The 22,120-nt window shown below is 46.5% G+C and overlaps 4 protein-coding genes and 1 long non-coding RNA gene across 6 annotated transcripts; 4 read left to right on the top strand and 1 right to left on the bottom strand.

Moving 5' to 3' along the window:
- Positions 1–59: 59 nt before the first annotated feature.
- Positions 60–4,050, top strand: LOC100823968 (UPF0051 protein slr0074). Its single transcript, XM_003564479.4, has 2 exons — positions 60–1,587; positions 3,451–4,050. Exons 1-2 carry the CDS (start codon positions 196–198, stop codon positions 3,667–3,669), a joined length of 1,611 nt encoding a protein of 536 aa, XP_003564527.1. The 5' UTR covers positions 60–195; the 3' UTR covers positions 3,670–4,050.
- Positions 4,051–4,934: 884 nt separating this feature from the next.
- Positions 4,935–8,939, top strand: LOC100843151 (probable metal-nicotianamine transporter YSL18). The gene is made up of 6 exons (XM_010234206.3): positions 4,935–5,388; positions 5,476–5,642; positions 5,782–5,879; positions 6,982–7,116; positions 7,270–7,459; positions 7,551–8,939. Exons 1-6 carry the CDS (start codon positions 5,055–5,057, stop codon positions 8,664–8,666), a joined length of 2,040 nt encoding a protein of 679 aa, XP_010232508.1. The 5' UTR covers positions 4,935–5,054; the 3' UTR covers positions 8,667–8,939.
- On the bottom strand, positions 8,903–14,293 carry LOC100824273 (sorting and assembly machinery component 50 homolog B). Of its 2 annotated transcripts, XM_024458296.1 has the most exons (5): positions 13,707–14,293; positions 11,411–11,893; positions 9,492–10,007; positions 9,310–9,395; positions 8,903–9,010 (listed from the first exon to the last, which is right to left on the bottom strand). In XM_024458296.1, exons 1-4 carry the CDS (start codon positions 14,217–14,219, stop codon positions 9,312–9,314), a joined length of 1,596 nt encoding a protein of 531 aa, XP_024314064.1. In that variant the 5' UTR covers positions 14,220–14,293; the 3' UTR covers positions 8,903–9,010; positions 9,310–9,311. The 2 variants fall into 2 exon arrangements, with proteins under 2 accessions (XP_024314064.1, XP_003564528.1); XM_003564480.4 differs by lacking the exon at positions 8,903–9,010 and having other exon boundaries at positions 9,030–9,395; positions 13,707–14,291.
- Positions 14,294–15,898: 1,605 nt separating this feature from the next.
- Positions 15,899–18,293, top strand: LOC100842845. The gene has a single exon (XM_003567195.3). The coding sequence runs from the start codon at positions 16,263–16,265 to the stop codon at positions 17,493–17,495; it is 1,233 nt and encodes a 410-aa protein (XP_003567243.1). The 5' UTR covers positions 15,899–16,262; the 3' UTR covers positions 17,496–18,293.
- A 1,999-nt stretch (positions 18,294–20,292) lies between these two features.
- LOC104582895 lies at positions 20,293–21,075 on the top strand. The gene is made up of 2 exons (XR_730953.2): positions 20,293–20,562; positions 20,705–21,075. It is a non-coding gene; the product is annotated as an uncharacterized LOC104582895 (long non-coding RNA).
- Positions 21,076–22,120: the final 1,045 nt, after the last annotated feature.

The raw sequence follows: 22,120 nt of genomic DNA, 5'->3' as shown, positions 1-22,120 counted from the left end.
AGGCCCAGCAACACCTGGTCACTAAGCCGCTTCTCCGGGGCCACCGCCGCGTGCGCACCATACGCCTGTTCCACGGCTCCAGCCCTTCTCGCTCTCTCTTTCAACGACCCCCCTCGTTTCTCTCTCCTCTCGCGGTCTCCTCTCCTCTCATCCCATCGCTCCCAAATTCGCTTCGTCAAGCCGGCCGCAGGCACCATGGCTGCCTCCGCCTCCGCCTCCCTCTTCGCCCCCTGCGCCATCGCCTCCAAGCTCGGGTCGGGGTACCCGTCCTATGGCCCCCGCCGCCGCGTTGACGCGCGCCGCGGCCGCCTCTCGGTGGTCGCCGTGCAGACGGGCCCGCAGAAGCCGTCGCCGTCCCCGGCGGAGGCCGAATCGGAGGCGCTGCAGAATCTCCTGAAGAGGGAGTACAAGTACGGCTTCGTATCTGACTTCGAGTCCTTCTCCATCCCCAAGGGGCTCTCGGAGGCCACCGTCCGCCGCATCTCGGAGCTCAAGGCGGAACCAGCATGGATGCTGGACTTCCGCCTCGCCGCCTACCGCCGCTTCCTCACCATGGTGGAGCCCACCTGGAGCGACAACGAATACTCGCCGGTCGACCTCCAGTCCCTCTGCTTCTACTCCGCGCCCAAGACCAAGCCCAAGCTCAACAGCCTCGACGAGGTCGACCCAGAGCTGCTCAAAACATTCGACCGCCTCGGCATCCCTCTCGGTGAGCAGAAACGTCTCTCCAACGTTGCCGTCGATGCCGTCATCGACTCCACCTCCATCGCCACCACCCACCGGGAGGCGCTCATGGCCAAGGGCGTCATATTTTGCTCCATCTCCGAGGCCATCCGCGAGTACCCGGACCTCATCAGGCGCTACATCGGAAGCATCGTGCCGCCTGGTGATAACTACTATGCTGCCCTGAATTCAGCGGTGTTCAGTGATGGGTCCTTCTGCTACGTACCCAAGGATACGGTTTGCCCCATGGAGATATCGACCTACTTCAGAATCAATGACAAGGAGACCGGGCAATTTGAGAGGACTCTCATTGTGGCTGATGCCAGAAGCACGGTTAGCTATTTGGAAGGCTGTACTGCTCCAGCATACGACTCCAACCAGCTCCATGCGGCGGTTGTGGAGCTTGTGTGTGAAGAGGGAGCCGAGATTAAATACTCCACCGTGCAGAATTGGTATGCTGGTGACGAAGAGGGGAAAGGGGGCATTTACAATTTTGTGACTAAGAGGGGGCGGTGCAAGGGGCGCGGCTCGAAAATCTCATGGACACAAGTTGAGACAGGGTCCGCGATCACGTGGAAGTACCCAAGTGTGGAGCTTGTTGGCGATGACACTGTTGGGGAGTTCTATTCGGTGGCTCTGACAAAGGATTATCAGCAGGCAGATACAGGGACAAAGATGATCCACAAGGGGAAGAATTCACGCAGCCGGATTATATCCAAGGGTATCTCAGCTGGGAAATCGAGGAATTGTTACCGTGGGCTGGTTCAGATGAATTCAGGTGCAGAGAATGCTTATAATTCTTCGCAGTGTGATTCATTGCTGATTGGGGATAACGCTGCGGCCAATACCTATCCCACTATTCAGGTAACCTGCTCTTCCTTTCCACTTATTCGTTACATGTTTATTGTTCTTGGTTTAGCACACAAGGTTCAATTGCAGGCAAGCTGTTGGCCTCTGTATTTGTAATTTCTGTAGATAGTTACCCGTTCTTGCAATAATGGCAAAGCGTATATAGACATGGGACCTACCTACACATGCTGAAGTGACGTGGGATTTAATGAGTCTCTGCCTTCTCGTAATTTTGTTGTTTGAGGGTACCTTTGTTATGATGTGGTTCCCATGTGCAGCGGCCGCGTGGCAAGGCAATCCAGTAACTGCAATAACTTCGGAGATAGAAAGAGTCTTAAGAGAAGTATTTATGTTGAGTACGGTTGGGCCTTTTGAATTAGGAAGAGTCTAATTGAAGGAAGATAAGAGTTATGGTTCAGAGGTGTGATCTGGCTTGTGGATAAGTCAGTCCTCTATATAAAGGGATATTATGTACTCCCTCCGTCCTGAATTAATTGACGTGGATTTGGAATCTATACAAATCCACATCAGTTAATTTGGGACGGAGGGAGTAGTTCTTTTTATCAGACAATCAATAATCAGTTATTTAATCTAAGGGCAACTTCAACAATGGATACTACACGGGTACCAAGAAAGTACTAGCCAATGTGGAGGAAGAATGCATATCACAAGTAAGCAGTGGTTATAAACAAGTAAGCAGTGGTTATAAACAAGTAACCACTACTACACCAATACTACACGGGTACCAAGAAAAAAGAGAAGTTGACATGTGGGTCCATCAAGAAAGAGAAAATAATAAGAAAAGAGAAAACATATTGAAAAGGAAAGAGAAAAATATTAGTATCGACTACCATTGGAGATGCCCTAACCTCAAAGCCTCACTACCATGGCAAGGTTCAAGCCCTGCAGCGGCTAGTCAAGGGACAGTGCTCTACGGCTCTACCACTGGTCTTCAGACCCTACCCAGGCCAGGCCGAACCATAACAATTCCTAAGATACAAATAATTCTCTTAATTTAAACTGCCCCTGACGTAGGAATTAAACTTCCATGTAACTGAAATTCAGAAGGCATCGAATTATTAGTATGCTATGCATTATGTAACCATAAAAACCTCCTGTCATTTGAGTGCTCAAAGCACTTAGAACTTGTAATGATAGATAGATGGAAACTTTGCTTGGTATAACAACTCATTAATACAAGTTTTATTGAAAAATTGACATGGAATTATTAGCCATATAATCAGGACAAGTTTACTTTAGTCCAACACTGCATTTCATAGTATACCATTTCATGCTTATTTTGTTCATTTTAGGTGTATACAAATGCACTCCTAAGCAAAGATTTGAATCATCTTTCATTATTTTTACTGAAGATACATCCTCTTTCAGAATCTTATGTATACGTCCATGTTAAATATACCTCTGCAGCGCTATATTATTCAGTATGATGCATTGTTTTGACAACACCTTACACTCAGTGTTCTATGCTTACTCATGCATTTAAAGTTCTTCCTTTTAGCTCTAGGTTACTTAGGTAGTTCCAGTAGTTAATCTTGATGCTTTGGGTGGGGCGTCCTTAACTATAAGTTGGTTACACCAGGATGGTCCCTTACAATCTCCAGGCACACACGAGTGTATTTTTTCGTGCATAAGCTAGCATATACAAGCACTTGCATAAGCTGCATATATATTAGGCCGAGAACTCACATGTGTAACCAGTTCATCCAGTACTGTATTTACACGAGGCCCACGTGCTAACAAAATTATTTCTTACAAGTAGTTTTATTTTCTTCACTAAATCCCTTGCACTGTTATTATTTTGTGAACCAGGGTTTACCTTTATTTCACTAATTGCTAACCCAATGTTCATGATAACAGGTGGGTTGCACTAGTGGCCGTGTTGAACATGAGGCAAGCACTTCCAAAATTGGTGAGGACCAGCTATTCTATTTCCAGCAAAGAGGGATAGATCATGAAAAGGCTGTTGCAGCTATGATCGGTGGATTCTGTAGAGCTGTTTTTGAGCACCTTCCTTATGAGTTCGCCCAGGAGGTGGATGCACTTATGAACCTGAAGCTCGAGGGATCAGTTGGTTAATTTGTTGGCTCAACAAGTCAACGAAATATCACCCGATAATTATCTGAAATATCATATGATGATTATCTAGAAAGTCCATGTGTACAGCAGTATGGGGAATTGAGGACTGAGAAGAATAAATCACATGATAAATGGGCGTTCCTTAGCTTCTCTGCCAGTTATGGGGTCCATGACGACAAAGAGAATGCTTCTCATTTGTCTGTCCATTTTTGTTTCTGGTTCTTCTGCTGTAAAGGAGCTCATGTTGTGCTGGGATGCTTATACAAGAAATAGAAACTCTCGTCCTTACTTATTTGTATCAGTGTATGTATGCCCAAACTTGATTCATATGACGCGAACTCCTTTTTAGGTTCCCAGACAATTTGTTTTGATTCAAGGGCATGGAGAAAGAATCATACAACTGTTTGGTCTATGTTAGTTCATTTAGAAGCGTGACTGTTATTTTGGGAAACGTCTCTCGAACAGAAAGGCACATATGCCAAGAGGGACAATGGAAATGATCAAACAGAGCTTTGCTCACGACCACGCTAGACGAGATGTCCCTCTGGCATCACAGATTAAAATGAAAGCAGGAAGACAAAGCCTTGAGACATCACAGATTAAAATGAAAGCTGTAAACCTAAGATAAGTGTCTTTTTAAGCACATTGGTTTTGGTTTGCTATTCATCTTTTCTAAATTAATATCAAGTGTCTCCAAAATTTCACTCTGGTTTCATCTAGATATTCTGGTTTCATTACTTTAGAAGAAAAAAAACAGTTCATTGAGATTTTATTATTTAACATTTTATTCAGGTCCAATCAAGGTTTTAAGAAAAAATAAATTACATTGTTATTTCATTAAGATGTCATTTCTCGGAGGATCATCTGTCCAAACCGAAGGAGCATTTCCTCTACCCTGCCTAGCCAATTCATGCGCCACCTTGTTCAGACTACACGAACAATTGTCAATACTCTCACATAAACGGAACTTTGATTGATACCAACCGTTCAGGATTGCTGCCGCGTCCTTCATTGCATCTATAACCTCGAGATTGTCTGGGTTGATTAGCAACGCACTGGAGTAGCATCTGATCCAAGGGATGCACAAAACATTTCAAATATTGTTTGGCACCCCCTAGGATTTAGTTCAAACGTCTATATAAAAAAGAAGACGTTTAGGCTTTAATTTGTCGCTGCTTGGACAGACCACTAGCTCCCCTCCCTCCCATGAGCGTGTCAATAATAGCAACTCCATAACCAATGACCGATCTAGCTTATCTGCCTCACATATTTCCTTCGCCCCCTCATCCTAACCTTCACTTCTCTACTCCCCCGAATACGGGAAACCGCATGCACGCGTACAATTCCCCGGAGAGATCAAGCTGGCAAGCCTCGGAGGGGAATCGATGGAGCCGATCGGCGACCCACGGGAGGGTCCGTCGACGGAGCGCGCGTTCGAGGAGCAGCCGATCCTGCCGTGGACGGAGCAGGTGACGGTGCGCGCCGTGCTGGCGAGCCTGGCGCTGGGCGCCGCATTCAGCGGCGTGATGATGAACCTCGTCTTCACCTCCGGGATCATCCCCACGCTCAACATCTCCGCGGGCCTCATGGGCTTCTTCCTCCTCAAGGGCTGGACGCGCCTCCTCGACCAGCTCGGCGTCCCCTGCAGCCCATTCACCCGCCACGAGAACGCCATCGTCCAGACCTGCGTCGTCGCCTGCGCCAGCATGACCTACAGCGGTATATATATCGACCGTCGTCCTGGTACATCCGTGGAATGGATCCATTTTTACTTGATTCTGTGCATGTATTATGTGGCGATATTAGGGGGGTTCGGGTCGTATTTGCTGGCCATGGACCGGAGGACGGCGGAGAAGCTCAACGCCGGCGATGCCGGCGGCAGGAACGTCAGCGAGCCTACGCTCGGTCGGATGATTGCCTTCTTGTTCCTCGTCAGCTTCGTCGGCCTTCTGGCCATTGTCCCCATGAGGAAGGTACGTAATGTAACGTACGTTCGTGCCCATATATCGGTCGTCAAAGATGAAATTAAGCTAGCTCGATCGCGCAACGCAATTGTAAGCTAGCTCACTGATCATATGCCTCGCGCGTCTCCTTGTTGTTAATGTACTACAGACGATGATCATCCGGCACCGGCTGACGTTTCCAAGCGGCTCGGCTACGGCTCACCTCATCAACAGCTTCCATACACCTCAAGGAGCCATACAAGCAACGTAAGCACACGCATGCGACATGATCAATATTTTTCGAACGTGTGAAATTCACATGGTACCGTTCAATTCGGGTTGGCTGTGGAAGCCGCGGGGATATATAGCATGCACCTCAATTTCAAGAAGGGAAAAACCTCCATATAGTATATACGGAGTACTAGTTAGAGCATCTCTGGCACGTCCCTTATAGCGGCCCGGACTGTAAAGTTTACGGTTTTGGACACAAAATATGCACCGAATAGATACCGTAACATGACCTGGTCCGAAAAAAAATTAGGGGAACCCTAAATCTGCCTCCCGCGCGCACGATATATGTACCGAACGGGGGCAAGTGCAGGGTACGGATCTCCCTCGCCGTCTCCGCCGCCACGAACACCCTCTCCCCCCGCCCCAATCCGCTGCGGACAAATCGCTGCTCTCTCCCACCAGATCTGGCCATCCCAGCACTCAATGTACCTCATCAATAGCAGCTCGATCGAGGGCAGAGCTAGGCCGGTGAGATCGCTCCTCCTCTGCGTGCGGAGCTGGGTGGGGCAATGCCGCCAACTCCGAGGAGGAGCGCCGCCGCCGCGTCCGGGAATAGGAGTGGGAAGAGAAGTCCTATTTGAAGTGCAGAATAGAATTGATGTCCAATAAATGTGCAGAATATAATGCACAAGTTTTTTTCAAGGGCTAAAGAGCGAATGTTGGCTCATTATAAATCCTGTAGAACTAAAGTTGCCACTTTTACAGACTAAAACTGCCACTCTACATAACTAAAAGTTGTCATCCACGAATCTAAACTTGTCACCCCACAAAGACACGTGGCACGATCCCAAACATAATCTTTCCGATCAAATGGCCAATAGAGCGTTCGCTCCGAGAGACTAAAGAGCGAACGTTCGCTCATTAGAAATCCCGTTTTTACTATGGGTGAAATGGATACTCCTAAGCCAGCTTAGCTGCCACGGGAGCGTCAATCCTACGTGCCTTTCTCGCTGTTTGATTTGGACCATATGTGAACCAATTTGCAAGATTTAGGATACAGAATTAACGTTTTGAAAGTTGAGTACTAAAATAACCGCATGTGCAAAATAATCTGACGGCCCTCTGTTTCGGACCACAGGAAGCAAACGTCGATGATGATCCAGTCGTTCATGGGAAGCTTTTTCTTGTCCGTCTTCCAGTGGTTCTTCTCCGGGGGACCGCACTGCGGTATGACCGCCTTCCCGTCATTTGGGCTCGAAGCCTTCAACCGTGGGTGAGTTTTCAGTTTCTGCAAGTTGCAATCCAACCGACGGGAGTAGTGAATTCAGATGAACTATCTGTGTCCCATTATATATTGAAGCTTCGACAGGAAGTCAGGAATGCCATTAGTTAGTTAGCAACGGAGTTGTTTCTCTGATGCTTGCAGTTTCTATATCAATTTGAATGGAACCTACGTCGGCGTGGGGATGATTAGTCCTTACCTGATAAACGTCTCGATGCTGGCCGGGGCCATCATCTCCTGGGGTTTCATGTGGCCGTACATCGAAAGCCACAAAGGAAGCTGGTACGCCGCCAATCTCCCGGAAAGCAGTTTACGAGGCATCAACGGGTACAAGGTACAATCAGATCACGACGACATGAAGGCATTTGTTATCGATTGCTGATGGAAGATTTGGATTCATATATGTATCTGATGAAAACGAACAGGTGTTTGGCGCCATAGGCATGATTCTTGGAGACGGCATCTTCCAGCTGGTGGTGATCTCGGTGAAGACGATGAACACCATGCGGCAGCACCAGTTGGAGGCGGCGGAGTCGATGCGGTCCTTCTCGGCCAACATCGACGCGCCGCCGCGGCCCGTGCTGAGCTTCGACGACCGGCGCCGGACGCAGGTGTTCCTGAGGGAGCACATCCCGAGCACGCTGGCCGTCTGCGGCTACATCATCCTGGCGTGCGTGTCCACGCTGGCCATCCCGCACATCTACGGCCAGGTGCGCTACTACCACGTGGCCACGGCCTACGCCTTCGCGCCGCTCCTGGCCTTCTGCAACGCCTACGGCACGGGCGTCGCCGAGACCAACTTCTCGGCGCAGTACAACAAGCTGGTGATCCTTCTCTTCGCGTCGTGGATCGGCGTCAAGAACGGCGGCATCGTGGGGAGCCTCGTCATCTGCGGCATCGTGTCGTCCATCGTCTCCACCGCCTCCGACTTCATGTCCGACTTCAAGACGGGTTACCTGACGCTCACCTCCCCCCGGGCCATGTTCGTGAGCCAGGTCGTCGGCACGGCGATCGGCTGCATCGTCAACCCGGCCATCTTCACCATGTTCCACCAATTCTACGAGGCCAACCCCAAGAAGGTCTACCTGGCGCCGCTGGCCAAGATCTACCGCGCCATCGCCGTGGTGGGCGTCGGCGACCTCGCGCTGCCCAGGCACTGCCTGGGCATGAGCGTGTCCCTGTTCGTGGTGGCGCTGGTGGTGTGCGCGCTGCGGGAGGTGGCCACGCAGTGCAGGTGGCGCGCGCAGCACTACATCCCCAGCGTCACCGGCATGGCCATCTCCTTCTTGCTGGTGCCGGCCGTGTCCATCGACATGTGCGTGGGGAGCCTCATCCTGTTGATGTGGACAAGGGCGGACAAGGACGGCGCGCAGGTGTTCGGCCCCGTGCTGGCGTCCGGGCTCATCTGTGGGGACGGTCTCTTCTCCATCCCCTACGCGCTGCTCGCCAGGTACGACGTCACGCCGCCCATCTGCGTCAGGTTCGTGGGCCGCGACCAGAACGCCAAGCTGGATGCTTACCTGCTCCAGAAATCCACATGAAGGCCTATATCCACACTTCTGTCTTCCTCTTTCAACACGCACGCCTGACCTGTAAATTCTGTCATCGTAATGCCATGATTTAGTGATAGCATGTAAGTAAGCAAGTTGGACTTTTTTTTCTTTTATTATTGGTCGTTTCTTTCACCAAGAGTGACCGCGCGGCTACATGTTAATGCTAGGGAATATCAAATGATCAAGATGTGAAGAGAATCAAACCGTCAGAGCTTCTGTAAATTAACGGAGAACCGTGATGATGTGGAGTTATTTTCTGCTTTCAGTTCCCCGGTATGCACGGCTTGGCGTTGGAGCTTCTGTTCGGACCTCCACGTGCACCATACAAACAGCTGCCAACATATATTGTTCTTGAGGACACATCGATATCAGCATAACAGCGAAAATAGTCAGAATACAGAGCACGCAAACAAGTATCGACCATCACAATTTATAGGACGTGCGTAAGGGTTATGAATGATATCTAGTAGCAAATGAGTCTTCCAGAACCACAAGATTTTGTGCCTGAACAACGAGACTGATCTGATCTCCTACTTCATAAAACAGCTATCTGATTCAGCAAATAAGATAAATGGTTTAGTGCAATTGGGCGAACAGGCAAGGAGAAGTTGCTGCAGTTTTTTTTACGAACATCTACAATGGTGAGGAGAAGCTGAACTGAATTCCAGTCTTTCCACGATCATGCTCAAATTTCTTCAGAATATAACAGTAATTTATCTGGAAAACAAGTCCAAAAGTATAGTTTGGTCACCAAACAAACATCAAGCTAGTATATACTGTAGTATAGTAAAAGATTGAAATCTCCAAATATACCTCCACCCGCAAAAGTTTAGTTGGCAAGACAAGGCCAACACCAGCAGAGCTCCTGAATGTGCGCCCAAACTCAGGAAATGAGAAATTCTTAAACTCACTCTCAGACAACTTGGCAAGATTTCCAGCAGAAAGAAATGCATGGCCATATATTCCAGCATCTCTGAATAGCTTTAGGGGCAAATCGAAGGATAGATCAGCAAATGCCGAGACAGCAAGATCACCCCCTAAGTAATCCCTCCCTGGAGATGTAGCAGAATCATCCATAACAGATTCGCTAGGGGCAAATCTCCGTGGCTCTGATGGGCCAACTCCTCTCATTTTGAAACCCAACAAAGATGATAGCGCACCAAGGCTGCATACAGGAGAAGAATGGCCTCCAAGAAAAAATCTGTTGGTCACAGGCGAAGGTAATTCCATAAATCCTTTGCCCAAAGGTAGAATCACCCCTGCTGCTACACCAATATTAAGGGCAGCGTTGTAAAAACCGAATGGAACAGCAGCACGAACATCAAACTCCTGCAGCAAAGAGAAAAATAATGTTTGGTGAGATAATATTAACAAGGCACATGCAAACCTCTATATGGAAATTGGTTATGATGAATGACAGATTTGCAGCTACCAAAGTCTTGAGGGAAGGATATAGCGCAGGCATGATCCTTCTAGTCTAAATAATCTCACAGGAAACAGGGCCAGTAGGCAGCTATATGGTATGTGGGACAGAGTGGTCCAAGTTTTGCATGTTCCCCAATCATGCTGAAAGAAGAAAAGGCGTTCCCTTGCATTCAAATGTTAAGATTTTTGTGCTGAGCACTGTTAACAGAATTTTCTCTTCCTGTGTGTTGCCAAAATTAGCCATTGGCAAATTCATAACAGCGGACCCTACCACCAAATGAGTAATGAACAATACTCTCTATACCATAACAAGGATGGCAAGTGATTATCTTCCAAATTAAAACAAAAGCTTGCCGTGATACTATCTTGTGTCAAGCCAGATCCAAATATCTCGAAACACATGTATTGATGACGGAAAAACATGGCAATACTTTAGGAACCTGAAATTCTAACTCTGAAAAAATACCCTGAAATTCTAACCCATATGTCATTCAGTTCTAATCGATTACTCAATAGAAATCATCCGATAAATCTGAAAGATGAACACCCTGATTTTTCCAACAAAAGTAGATCCCACAAAATCTCAAATATCTTTGATTGCTAAAAGCTGACACTGCCAAGGTCATTTAAGCAATTTACCAAACCTGGCAGTACTGCAGCAAACAAAATCAGCAATTGCCTAATTAGCATTTCTATGTACAATGCAGTTTATCTATGGCTAATGGATGTCAATTACAGAGTACTCAATCGCTCTTGGCAGTCATTGGACAGGTTACTCATTGATGGCCTAACTGCTGATGATATGACTTATAGATGGTCTGCTTATCTTCTCTATTGGGATGTGATGCTGTAAGGCCATGATCCATAGCAGAAATTGATCTTGAGATAAGAATGAACATGAACATTGCTTTAAAACAGCTAAATGCTAAATTATACAGTTCATATCATGCTAACCTTGTGATACATAACTGTCATCATACTTCCAGTTATCCCCCCTGGCAATTACCCCCAAGAATCACTTAAGAAGAATGGGAGTTTTTTTTATAAAGAAAAAATTGCAATATATTCTATGTTCCACTGTGCTAAGTGTCTCCATCAGGACACTCGCATTATTTGATATAACAGTGCAATCTAAACAAATAGCAATACTAGGACAAAAGTATAAAGCACATTCCTGGAGTTGACAAAAATTTACAGCTAATACAAACCAGACCAACCGGTAGAAGGCAAATGTTCAGAAAAAGAAAAGAAAGCACGGACATAAACTTTTCACGGAAGATTAAAATAAGAGCTGATTGTGAAAGAACCTGGCGGAAGAATTTTAGTCCTTTCATGTCCCATAGACCACCAATATGAGAACTTGAGACAAATGCATATCCTTTTGTCGGCCGGAGTTGGGAATCTCTTTGGTCTATTTTATGTGTATATGTTAACGCAGAGAGCAGATTATGTCCTAACTGCCTTCTTATGGACTTTGATGCCATTTGTGAGGGGTCAGTTAAGGTCTGCCAGGTCAGATTATAAGACAAGTCATGGTGCCTGGTTGAAAGCAGGCCAAATGAAAGTCCAAGTAGACGTTCCTTGTATGATGAAAATTTAAGCCAATCTTGGGAAAGTAATGATGCCCGAGCCGTCAAGGGTGTTGGTACTGATTTAAATCTTGGCAGCGACACTCCAACGGCTACCTCTGATGACTGGTCCCAACCATAAGCTCCTGAAGCATCCCAGATGTCCCCATAACCAAATAGGTTCTTCAATTTGAGTGATCCTTCGAGTGACCATGATCTTGCCTAAATATAAACATCATATGTCAGAAATTGAATGTGGTTTAAACAGAAAGCTGTATTAACCAAGACTTTTAATGCATTATTCTGGTCTTAGGTTGTTGACCCAAAGAGACATGTGCTAGAATTTAGAATAACATCAGTGCCAAAGCTTACCAAGAAAATAAGATGTTTGCATGGTAGTGCTTTCAAACTGCTGCATCTGCCACTCTAGTTATCATTTGACAAATCAAGCTCCACACAACAGCTTGAGACAGATTTCTAATTTTCCAATATAGGTTGCACGTGTTGGTTGGTGTATGTGGGTGACTTGTAAGCCAATATGCTTAAACTGCTTTCGCCAGCTGTGTTTTCTTACTGAAAAAAAAAGATTGGGGTTTTGGCCCTGTGTTTCTAAAACTAAAAGATGGAAAGAACCGCACACCATGAAATTAACTTGATGACCACTGACCAGTACATGGTACATGCGCTTTGGGAAAATAAAATTACAACCCACAACTAGAACAGTTTAGAGATCATCATGGTTACCCAAAGGCTCTAATAAATGACACCAAAATACCTTTAGTAGGTTCAAGAACGAATCAATTTTCTTTAAAAAAATGAGTCGATCACTAAAGCATGCTCTAAATCACCACCTATGTTCTCCATCTCACCAAATTTAGGCACATTAGCATCATGCCAAACTAAGATATGTGGATGGTTAAGTCAGTCTAGCTAGTAACAAGGAAAATACATGATACAACAACAATGCCGCAAGTCAACAGTCACAATATTTCATAAACGAAAATAGTTTATTAGTTCTCCTGGATATGAGATACAGTTGGATGCTTCGTTCAGGATAATAAACTAGTAATTAATTGATGTTATAAAATACTGCCTCCGTTCCATAATTCTTGTCTCAAATTTGTCCAAAAGTGGATGAATCTATTCCTAAAATGTGTCTAGATACATGTAATATTCCGACAAGAATTATGGAACAGAGGGAGTAGCGATCAAGAGTTAAGCAAGCTTTCACCACACATATGTTTATATGGTACTATGTGCTATGCAATCTTATTTATTTATTAGGACAACCAGATATATTCATTTGCAAATGGCAGAAGGCACATGCAAAATTCAGATAATACACGCACCAAAGCAACCAAACGAAGACTCTAAGAACTAAAAATCACCTATCCAATATCCATACAACCAAAAATAGCATGTCATTACTGATTAGTGGCCCTACTAACAATCATTTAACCAACACAGCCAGGCAATGCAGAAGAATAGTGGTTATGTTACACTCACTCCCACTCTCATTCAACCAACATAGCCAGGCAATGCTGAACAGTTGCCCTACTAACAATCATGTGGCCACGACCAGTACATCACAAACTGAAGAAACAAAATGAGGGCACCTGTGTTGCAATTTGGCATTCATTTGCAAAACAGATAACACCAATTATTGCTCAGAGCATCGAAGCATGCAAAGTTGTTCACATGATTCTGACCAACCAATTATCAACGAATAAACAAATGAGCCAATCTGTCAGGCACCTTCGTCAGAGCAAGTGTTTATTCTTCAGAAGCGCCATCTTCTTCAGTTCGCATCGAACTGGTATCGGTCATCATTCAAATTACCGGAAGAGCAATTACTGCTTTCCTTGCTTTATAAGCACTGTAAGAGCTCGTGCGCTAGACGTTCGATCTAGTCTATAAATCCTAGCCGCAAAACCCGAAAATCCCCAAAAATATTGCCTGTTTGTATGTGTGTTCGCTCTCGATTTCCTACTGCATTTGTTCAGATTCTTCAGGGCACACAATCAGAGATATTCACCTCTGGCTTGGAAAAGCAGCCGATGTCTGCAGCTATGGGACTGGCCGCCTCCACGACTTCTATGACGACGTTAGTAGTGCCGGGCAACTCGGGCGGTCCGGCGTCCAGGGTGATGGTGACGGAGTCGAACACTTGGAGGCGGCGCAATCGCCCGCTGGCAAGGCTGGAGGCGCGCACCAGGTCCTGCACGGTGCTGGCCGAGCGGAGGAGGTCAGCGACCTCCGCCTCGATGAGCGTGTCACGCGTCTTGGAATTACCCATGATGATAACGTCGTGGACGCGGATGCTGACCGGCTCGGAAGACAGACGACGGAACACGGCCTGCACCGCCTCCCTATCCGCCGCTTCAGCTGTCGGCTCGTCCAGCTCCTCTGCATCGTACTCCTCATCAGATTCGCCCTCATTAGCCTCTTCACGGTCAGCTTGGTCGGGAGCCTTGCGAGATTCCTCCGAGGGATCGTGGGGAACAGGATTCGGCGCTTGCTCGGCGGTGGAATCCGCGGTGACCGCCATGGCTGGGGTTTCAGGCGAGAAAGGGGATGGAATCTTGTAACTTTGCAAGTTGTAGCGAGGGTTTTAGAATTGGGCCTGGCTGTCTAGTCGTGGTCTCGCGGACCTGAACTGTTGTCATACAAAGTGGGCCTAAACTGGCCTACACCGTCTTTTTTTTGCTTTTCTTTTTCTTTTTGTGTGTGGTGTAGTTACTGAATGTTTCAAGAGTTGTATCAAGTGAGAAGGAAATAGAGTGAAATGCATCCAGTCTTGGCGGTAGTGGGCGCAGTCCGAATCGATTCTCGAACTTGCAAATTGTCCATTTAGGTGCTCGAATTTGTATTTTGTGCCCATATACGATTCCAATACGGTACGGCCCCCTATTCCAACACCCAAACCCAATTGTCTCATGTCCAAATCGATATCTCCTCGATTTTTTGGCCTCACGACACACAGATAGTTGACGGCGTGCAGCCGGTGCTAAGCGGAGGAAGGCGGGTGTGTCCGATGTTGTGTGGCAGACGGGCTATATTAGCACGTTTTGTTTGTGACAAAAAAAGAATACCAATTGGATAATCTTGTCTTAGAATCGTAACTATACCATTGCCGAGTACACCAGTTTGTAAAATCGGAATCATCTTCCTGTAGGAATGATATATCTGTTTCGATAGAGTACTGACTTCGAGCTAGTTTGAACTTTTTGAAAGGTCGATAGATACCCTGTCCATCAGCTTGCTCTGGACAAAACATGCATGCACGAGATTGAATACTGGCTCTGGACGGAACATGCATGCACAAGATTGAGTACAGACCATAGCCATCATGTGCATGCACGATTGAATACGTACGAAAAACAATCCATGCTAAAAATTTGCATATACATTTTCACGTGCAATTTTAAATTTGCGCATAAAATTTCACTTGCAATTTTTAAATTACACATAAATTCCACTTCAATTTTTAAAATTGCACCTAAAATTTCAGGTGCAATTTTTAAATTTTGATAGTTATTGTTTTTCTTGCCTTTTTCCTTCCCCCTTTTAAAGAAATTGTGGTGCAATTGTAAAAACTTTAGTTGCAATCCCATCAGACGGAGAAGCATCGAATGTGCGAATTTAGGCTTTCAAAATGTGCAGCTCTATATAATTACACTCGCACATATAATATTTCTGCCGTTATGGTTTTCGGAATATGCAACTCATCCAAAAAAATTGGAGCACAAAAAAATAAAACAAATATACAAATTATCTTATAATGCTATTTTACGTTAGTGTACATCTATAAAATTTAAAACAAAATATTAAGAGAAATAAAAAATTGAAGACAAAAAAGAGACGAGTCATAAATTATAAACCAAAAATAGGAAAAGGAAACAAAAAATTGGACGGGAAGGCAATCGAACCTGCGACCTCCAGAACAGAGCGACCATCCACGAACGACCAGGCCATGTACATATCAATGTTTCATTCAGTTATTAACCTACCTATCATATATCAGTTTCCGTCGTCGACCGAGAAATTGATTTCTCAGGCGACTGTTCTCTAGCAAATCCGTTTTTGAAAATAGTTGCAAGTTGACTGCTCAGTTTTTGTTAGTTCAAAATGCCAAATTGGAAGTTTTTTATGAAAAATTTGAGACCTTCCAATTTGGCATCCACCCCCATAGCCACACAAACAACTTTGGAGGGGAATAGCGCGCACGAACAATGTCTCAACAAACCAGAAGTCGATCACACACATGACGCTCTTTCGGCAACCTCCGGCATTAAGACACTCGAGCACATTCACGGGAACGAACCCACGGAGAGGAAAACACCCGCCGACACACTACCATAAACGAAGCTACGTCCCAACCGCCGCCAGTTCCACTTTTCGCGGTAAAGCAGGAACTCGCGCCATTGCCTCACCTACCTCGCTCTGCAGCTAGTCTTCGCGTGCACTCTTATACGTATACGGTTCGCAACGAAGATTCATATGCTTCCGACGAACAGTACGCTGTACGCCGGCCAGCCGTAGTTAGCTGGGTCCGGAGCCTAGCGCACGTACATACAGAGCAAAAGTCCCAATGGATATCAGTCATATCATCGCAAAACGCCCCAAGGAGAGGCGGCGCTATGGTGACCACGACCGCGGAGAGCAGCAGCTCCCGCAGCCGCTGCTCGAGCTCGACTCGCCGCTCCCCACGCCGCGCCGCTCGTGCGCCTCCGCGGATCACCCGCGGTGCCGCCGCGACGCCTCGCCGCTGCGAGTGCGGACGCGGGTGCCGTTTTCCTGGGAGAGCTCACCCGGCGTGCCCAAGAGCAGAGCCGTCGTCGACGTGCTGCACAAGAATAAGGCGGCGCCGGAGACGACGATGCCGATGCCGCCACCGAAGCCGCCGCCCGGGCGCTGCACCTCCTCCAGGAACTGGCGCTACGGCAATGCGAGCGACTGTGACACCCACACGTCGTCCTTCTTCTCCGTGCACAACAGGACGGTACCCTCCTCGTCCTCCTCGCCCGACCAGCGGGCGATCGGGTCGGGCTCGTTCGACCGGGTCACGTCCAAGCGCTTCGAGGACATCTTCCTCGGCCGCGCCTCCAGCTTCGTCAAGGACGAGCGGTGCCACTCCCGCCACGCGCTCTCGGACGCGTCATCCTCCTCCGGCAGATCAACGCACCACCCGAAACAATGGCGCCGACGCCACGACTCCACCGGCGACGACGACGACGGGGAGCCGCCGCCAAACACCGACCCCGCCGTGCAGGAGCAGATCGTGCCGCGCATCAAAGTCCGGCCGCGCGTCGAGCAGATGTCCCCGAGAGCCTGCGGGCTCATGGTGTTCTTCCCCTGGAGCGCCAAGCCGGCGGTCTGCGGCGGGTTCAGGAGCCCGTCGTCGCTGTCGCAGCGCGCGACGCCTCGCTCCTCAGACGCCAGCGATCGTCCTGTCCCTTCGTCGCGCTCACACAGCCGCAGGAGCACGACGACCCTGCGTGACGCCCTGCAGGAGGAGAACAAAACAGAGGACGACGGCGACATTGGCCAGGCTGCAGGGCTGCCGCGTGGAGAGAAGAAGAGGAACCGCGAGGAATGGCAGGGCCGCGGCTGGGGCGTCTCGTCGCTGCTCGGCACCAGCAAGAAGTACTGCACCGATGCGCGGAAGGCCCTGAGCAAGCTGTCCATCGGACTGGGCTCCGAGAGCGGCAGCCCGAGAGTTGGCAGGGAGAGGAACGACCGCAAGCTGCAGGATGTCCCAACAACGCCGGCAATGACCACGGCCGCCGCGAAGCTGACGAAGATCAGGACTAGCAGGAATTAACGTGGATTGGCGCGTGGTTGCTATACGGTAGGAGAAGATGCAACTGATCTGCCCTCTGACCTCTAGAATAAATTAAGTTATAGAGAGAATTCCATATTTGCCATTAAGAATTTGCCCATATGTCCAAATGCCACTGAGAATTTCCATGTTCCAAACATGCCACTCAAATTTTGCACGGGGTACAAATATACCACTACAGTTAGTTGATCGCTAGTTGGCCGTTAAATAGAAGATGAAAAAACAATTTTGCACCTATGTAGTATGTTGATGTTCCGTTAACAACAAATTACTCATTTTAGAAAACTTAACTTTTCAAGGTTTTTAAGATACCCGTAATACCATTTCTGAGTAAGTTTCAGCAATAATGATTTTAGCATGAAAAATTGGAAAATTTCAACAGCACTTCCCTTGATTTTAATTAACATCACAAAAGTCATAAGTAATAGATTCAGCAAATTAATAGCTAAAACTCATCATAATTTGTAGAGAGAGAGAGGGGGAGAGAAAGACCGAGAGGGTGTTTTAGTTTTCTTGTTTCTTTTTGTTTTTTTCTGACCTGTGGACAGGGGTATTTCGGTCAATATAAAATTGACTTAACGGTCAACTAACGGCAGTGGCATATTTGTACCCTATGTAAAATTTGAGTGGCATATTTGGAACAGGTAAATTGTCAGTGGCATTGGGCATATGAGCAAATTCTCAGTGACAAATATGAAATTCTCTCTAAGTTATAAATGCTTAGTAACAGAGCTAGAGACCTCAATCGATTTTAATACGATGGTACAGACTTAAGATCCAGCCCCCATACATTTGTCGCACGAATTCGAATTCAAGTTCAAACTAGGATCGAACCCACGTATTGTGTTGGTATTTTCTAGAAGCTATGATATGTTGTACTTCCTTTGATCTTAAATTATTACTGTGTTCTTATTTATGCGTAGTTTTAGTTCAAATTTGAGCGTAGGTTGTCGGTCTGGCCAAATAAAAAACGCTACAAAAGGAGATAAAATGATATGGCTGCTTTTGTTGTGTTCTTATTTATGCTCGACCTTTATATAGATATAGGGAATGCCTACGTCTAAATCGACTGAGAAAGCCGATGCTGCATGGGTGTGTCTGTGCATGTCTGCTGTGTGTGTGCGTGAGTGTGTGTGTTGTATTTTTTTTTCTTTGACCACCATTTATGTGTGAAAATAAAAACTAAAGATAAATCATCCAACTCCTATGCATGCATGGATTTTGGTTCTTCATAGAAGGTGGAAAATCACGGTTACCCCCTCCATGGAAAATTACAGCTGCGACTTTAAAAGATTACATGCTAGATGCAATTTTTAAAATTACACGCTAGGTGTTTAAAAATCACAGGTGCAGTTTCATAATGTCGGAAAACACGCTACATACATAGAGAGCAAAAGAGTGGTTCCGGTATTTAAAAAAAGCAAAAGAGTGGAAGAAACATGCAACATTATTAAAAAATTGTTAGGGACCTATCACCTAGAAATTTGCATAAATTTCGGGTGCAATTGTTAAATTTGTGCATAAATTTCACCTGCAATTTTTAAATTGCCCACAAAACTCAACCTTGCAAATTTAAAATTGTACCTAAAATTTCACGTGCAATTTTTAAAATCTACTCACTCCGTCCCATATTAAGTGACTTTCTATTACATGTGTATCTAGACGCTTTTTACGCATAGATACATCCATATTTGGGCAATTTTGAGTGACTTAATATTGGACGGAGGGAATAATAGTTATTCCTTTTGTTGCCTTTTTCCTTCCTCCCTTTTTGAAGAAATTACGGTGTAATTGTAAATTTACAGTTGCAATCCCATGCGGCGGAGAAAATTGCAGTTGCAATAGGAAAAAATATACGGGTGCGGTTGTAAATACTACGGTTGCAACGTCCATCCAACTTGAAAAATTACAGTTAGTGCACATGTATGATTTGTGCAAATCTGAAATTCGGAGTGTGCAATTCGAAATAAAAATAGAGGCTTAGAGAAACACGCAACCATTTGTGATAAAGTTGATCGGATAAACTAAACAAATGAAATAGGGATAAACACATATTATGTGCATCTCTAATTAGTTGCATATGAAAAATGAAAAAAGAGACAACAAAAGATAAGTAAAACAAGGAAAACTAATAAAAAAATAAAACTGAACGAAGTTATAAATAAGGAACAAAAATAAAAAGAAGAAGAAAAAGGAAACAAAAAATTCAACTTGTAGTAGATTCGAACGTCAGACTCATAGAGGCAGGAGGCAATGCTAACCACTGAACCAGATAGTATTCTTTGTCAACATACAATGGTTTACGATTTTATCACCTGCTTATCTCCATCGACTGAGAAATTGCAATTTCAGGCGACTGGATATAAGGTTTTCCATGTGCAAATGCGTTGTTATGGTGACAGATTGGCGTCTACATGTGAAAAGCGCAACGTTGTCTGTAAGTACAACGTGTTCATCCTGCAGCTTGCGGAAAATGGTCCATTACAATATAAATTCAGGCTACTTTGCAGCAAAGGCAGTGTAATAGAATCTAGAAATTTCTGTTTGGTGGAGTATATATATTCTTTCAAAATCTAATTTGATTTCAAGAAGAAATTATGTAAATGAAGTAACGAGGGAGTACTTGAAATAGCTGGCTTGAGAGCAACCGTGGAAATTATAGCTTTCTTTAACTCTTATACTGCTGGCTTCAGAGTGACATGTTCCTACAAAAATTAGGGGACATGTTTGTTTTCTGTTTTGTTTACTCGTAGGTACCCCCGGTTTACCCGCTTGACCTCGAGTTGTTTCTGCCTCCTATTTTCTCTCCGAGCCTTAAGATCCCCATATATATGCTACCCGTAATGCATCCTTGGAAGGCCAATAGAACAAAATAAGGAGGAGCCTCACTAAATAAGGAGGCCCAAGCACTACAAGATTGTTGTTGCATTCCTTGAGTTCGATCGACTCTCATTTTCAATAACTCTACGTTCTCCTGTTCCTGCCATGGAGGCATGGAGGAAGAATGCCCTGTGCTCTGCACTCTTTGTGCTGCTCATCGTGGCTTCAAGTAAGCATCCCTATCTATTACCGTACGCTGTAATAAGTCGCCTTTCGCCTTTTCTGGATTGGAACATTTGTCGATATGGTTCCAAGTTCCAAAGATACACACACAGCACAGGGTCTTCTGATTTCGTTGGGCTGATTTGCAGGCGAGGTGCGGTCGGTTCGGGGCATAGAGGCGGACGGCTGCTGGAATAGGGGGCCCAGCTTCGCCTTCTGCGCGAACACCGCCAGGTGCAGGGAGGCCTGCCAAGCGGGCGGGCAGCTTGACGGGCGCTGCAACGCGGAGTTCCCCATCGTTTGGCCGCGCTGCGAGTGCCTGGCTCCACACTGCACGTAGCGCTCGCCGACGCTTCTAGCTAAGTTTACTGCTAGCTCCGGCGGTGCCTGTGGCGAGTAAATGGCCGGCTCGTTGCCGTTGCGCCCATCTTTTCCTGTCCATCAGCTACGGCTGCTATTCGGATGTTGTTGGTTTCATTCGGAGTTAATGCATTTCTGGTGCCCAAATGCTACGGGAAAAGAGTGGCCTTCATTCATGCGTGGCTAAACGTACAAACGTGGCGCAGAGATAAACAAGCACAATAATGGAACGATAATAATGCACCTTGAACCTTCTCCCGGGTTCTGCAAGGCAGCTAGTCCTTTCGTCAGACCACCACTACGGCAGGGCAGAATCAGAGCAGCAAATTTTTGGCCCTTTGATCTTATTTGGTTCAACCAAATGAACTAAAATTTTAAAATGATACAACTTTTTGAAAAACTAATCCATTTATTTGAACTATGTAGGGTCAAAGGGTATTCTGAGGGTCAAAAATTTGCAGCTCTAGTCAGAGCAGTAATCCCACACCTCACATGTATGTGAATGCGAGGGTTCTCAATCTATCTATCTAACGACCGAGAGCATTCCAAGATTCTTGCGGCCAGACCGCTGGACAGGAACATTGAGCCGTCCATAGTCCACTGCTACTGCGATCTGCAAAGACGTCCTAAAAACGCAGCTTTTACTGTCGGCCGTCGCAACGATGCCATGAGGAATTTTACCTCGCACACAATCAGCAGGCAGCAGGAGGCGGACAAGGAAAAGGGAGTCGAGCAACAGGATGGAATATGGACGTGGGGGCAGAGCACTGCGTGCGAGCGAGCGAGCTCTGACGTGACCACTTGATTCAATGATGGAGCCCGGAGCCGCAACGAGGCTGTCACGAGTCGCGCGGCGCGGCCCCCTCCAACGCCGGGTGCTGGACCGGCCGGATCGGATGGGTTGCGTTGCGGTGCGGAGGAGGGAGATCGCCGCGTCCCACCACGTGGGTCTTGCATGGCCCTCCCTGAACTGTCTCACCCCTCAAGATCAAGATCAGTAGATCACACACGCCTCCAAAACCAAGCGTAAGCCTCCATGCGCAACCCGACAGTGGCTGGTGCGGCGTCCTCCTCTTCCCGTCACACGTACAGGTGTCTCCCCGGCCGGCTCCAAGTGGCAGAACAATCACATGATTTGACCGATTAATTCTTCCCCGCCATATATATCATCGTCGTCACTTGATCATATCTTTGCATAGACAGAG

The sequence above is a fragment of the Brachypodium distachyon genome, chromosome 2 (assembly GCF_000005505.3).
Source record: "Brachypodium distachyon strain Bd21 chromosome 2, Brachypodium_distachyon_v3.0, whole genome shotgun sequence".
Lineage (NCBI taxonomy): Eukaryota > Viridiplantae > Streptophyta > Magnoliopsida > Poales > Poaceae > Brachypodium > Brachypodium distachyon.
Note: the sequence above shows the minus strand (reverse complement) of the source record. Positions and strands in the feature narration are given on the sequence as shown.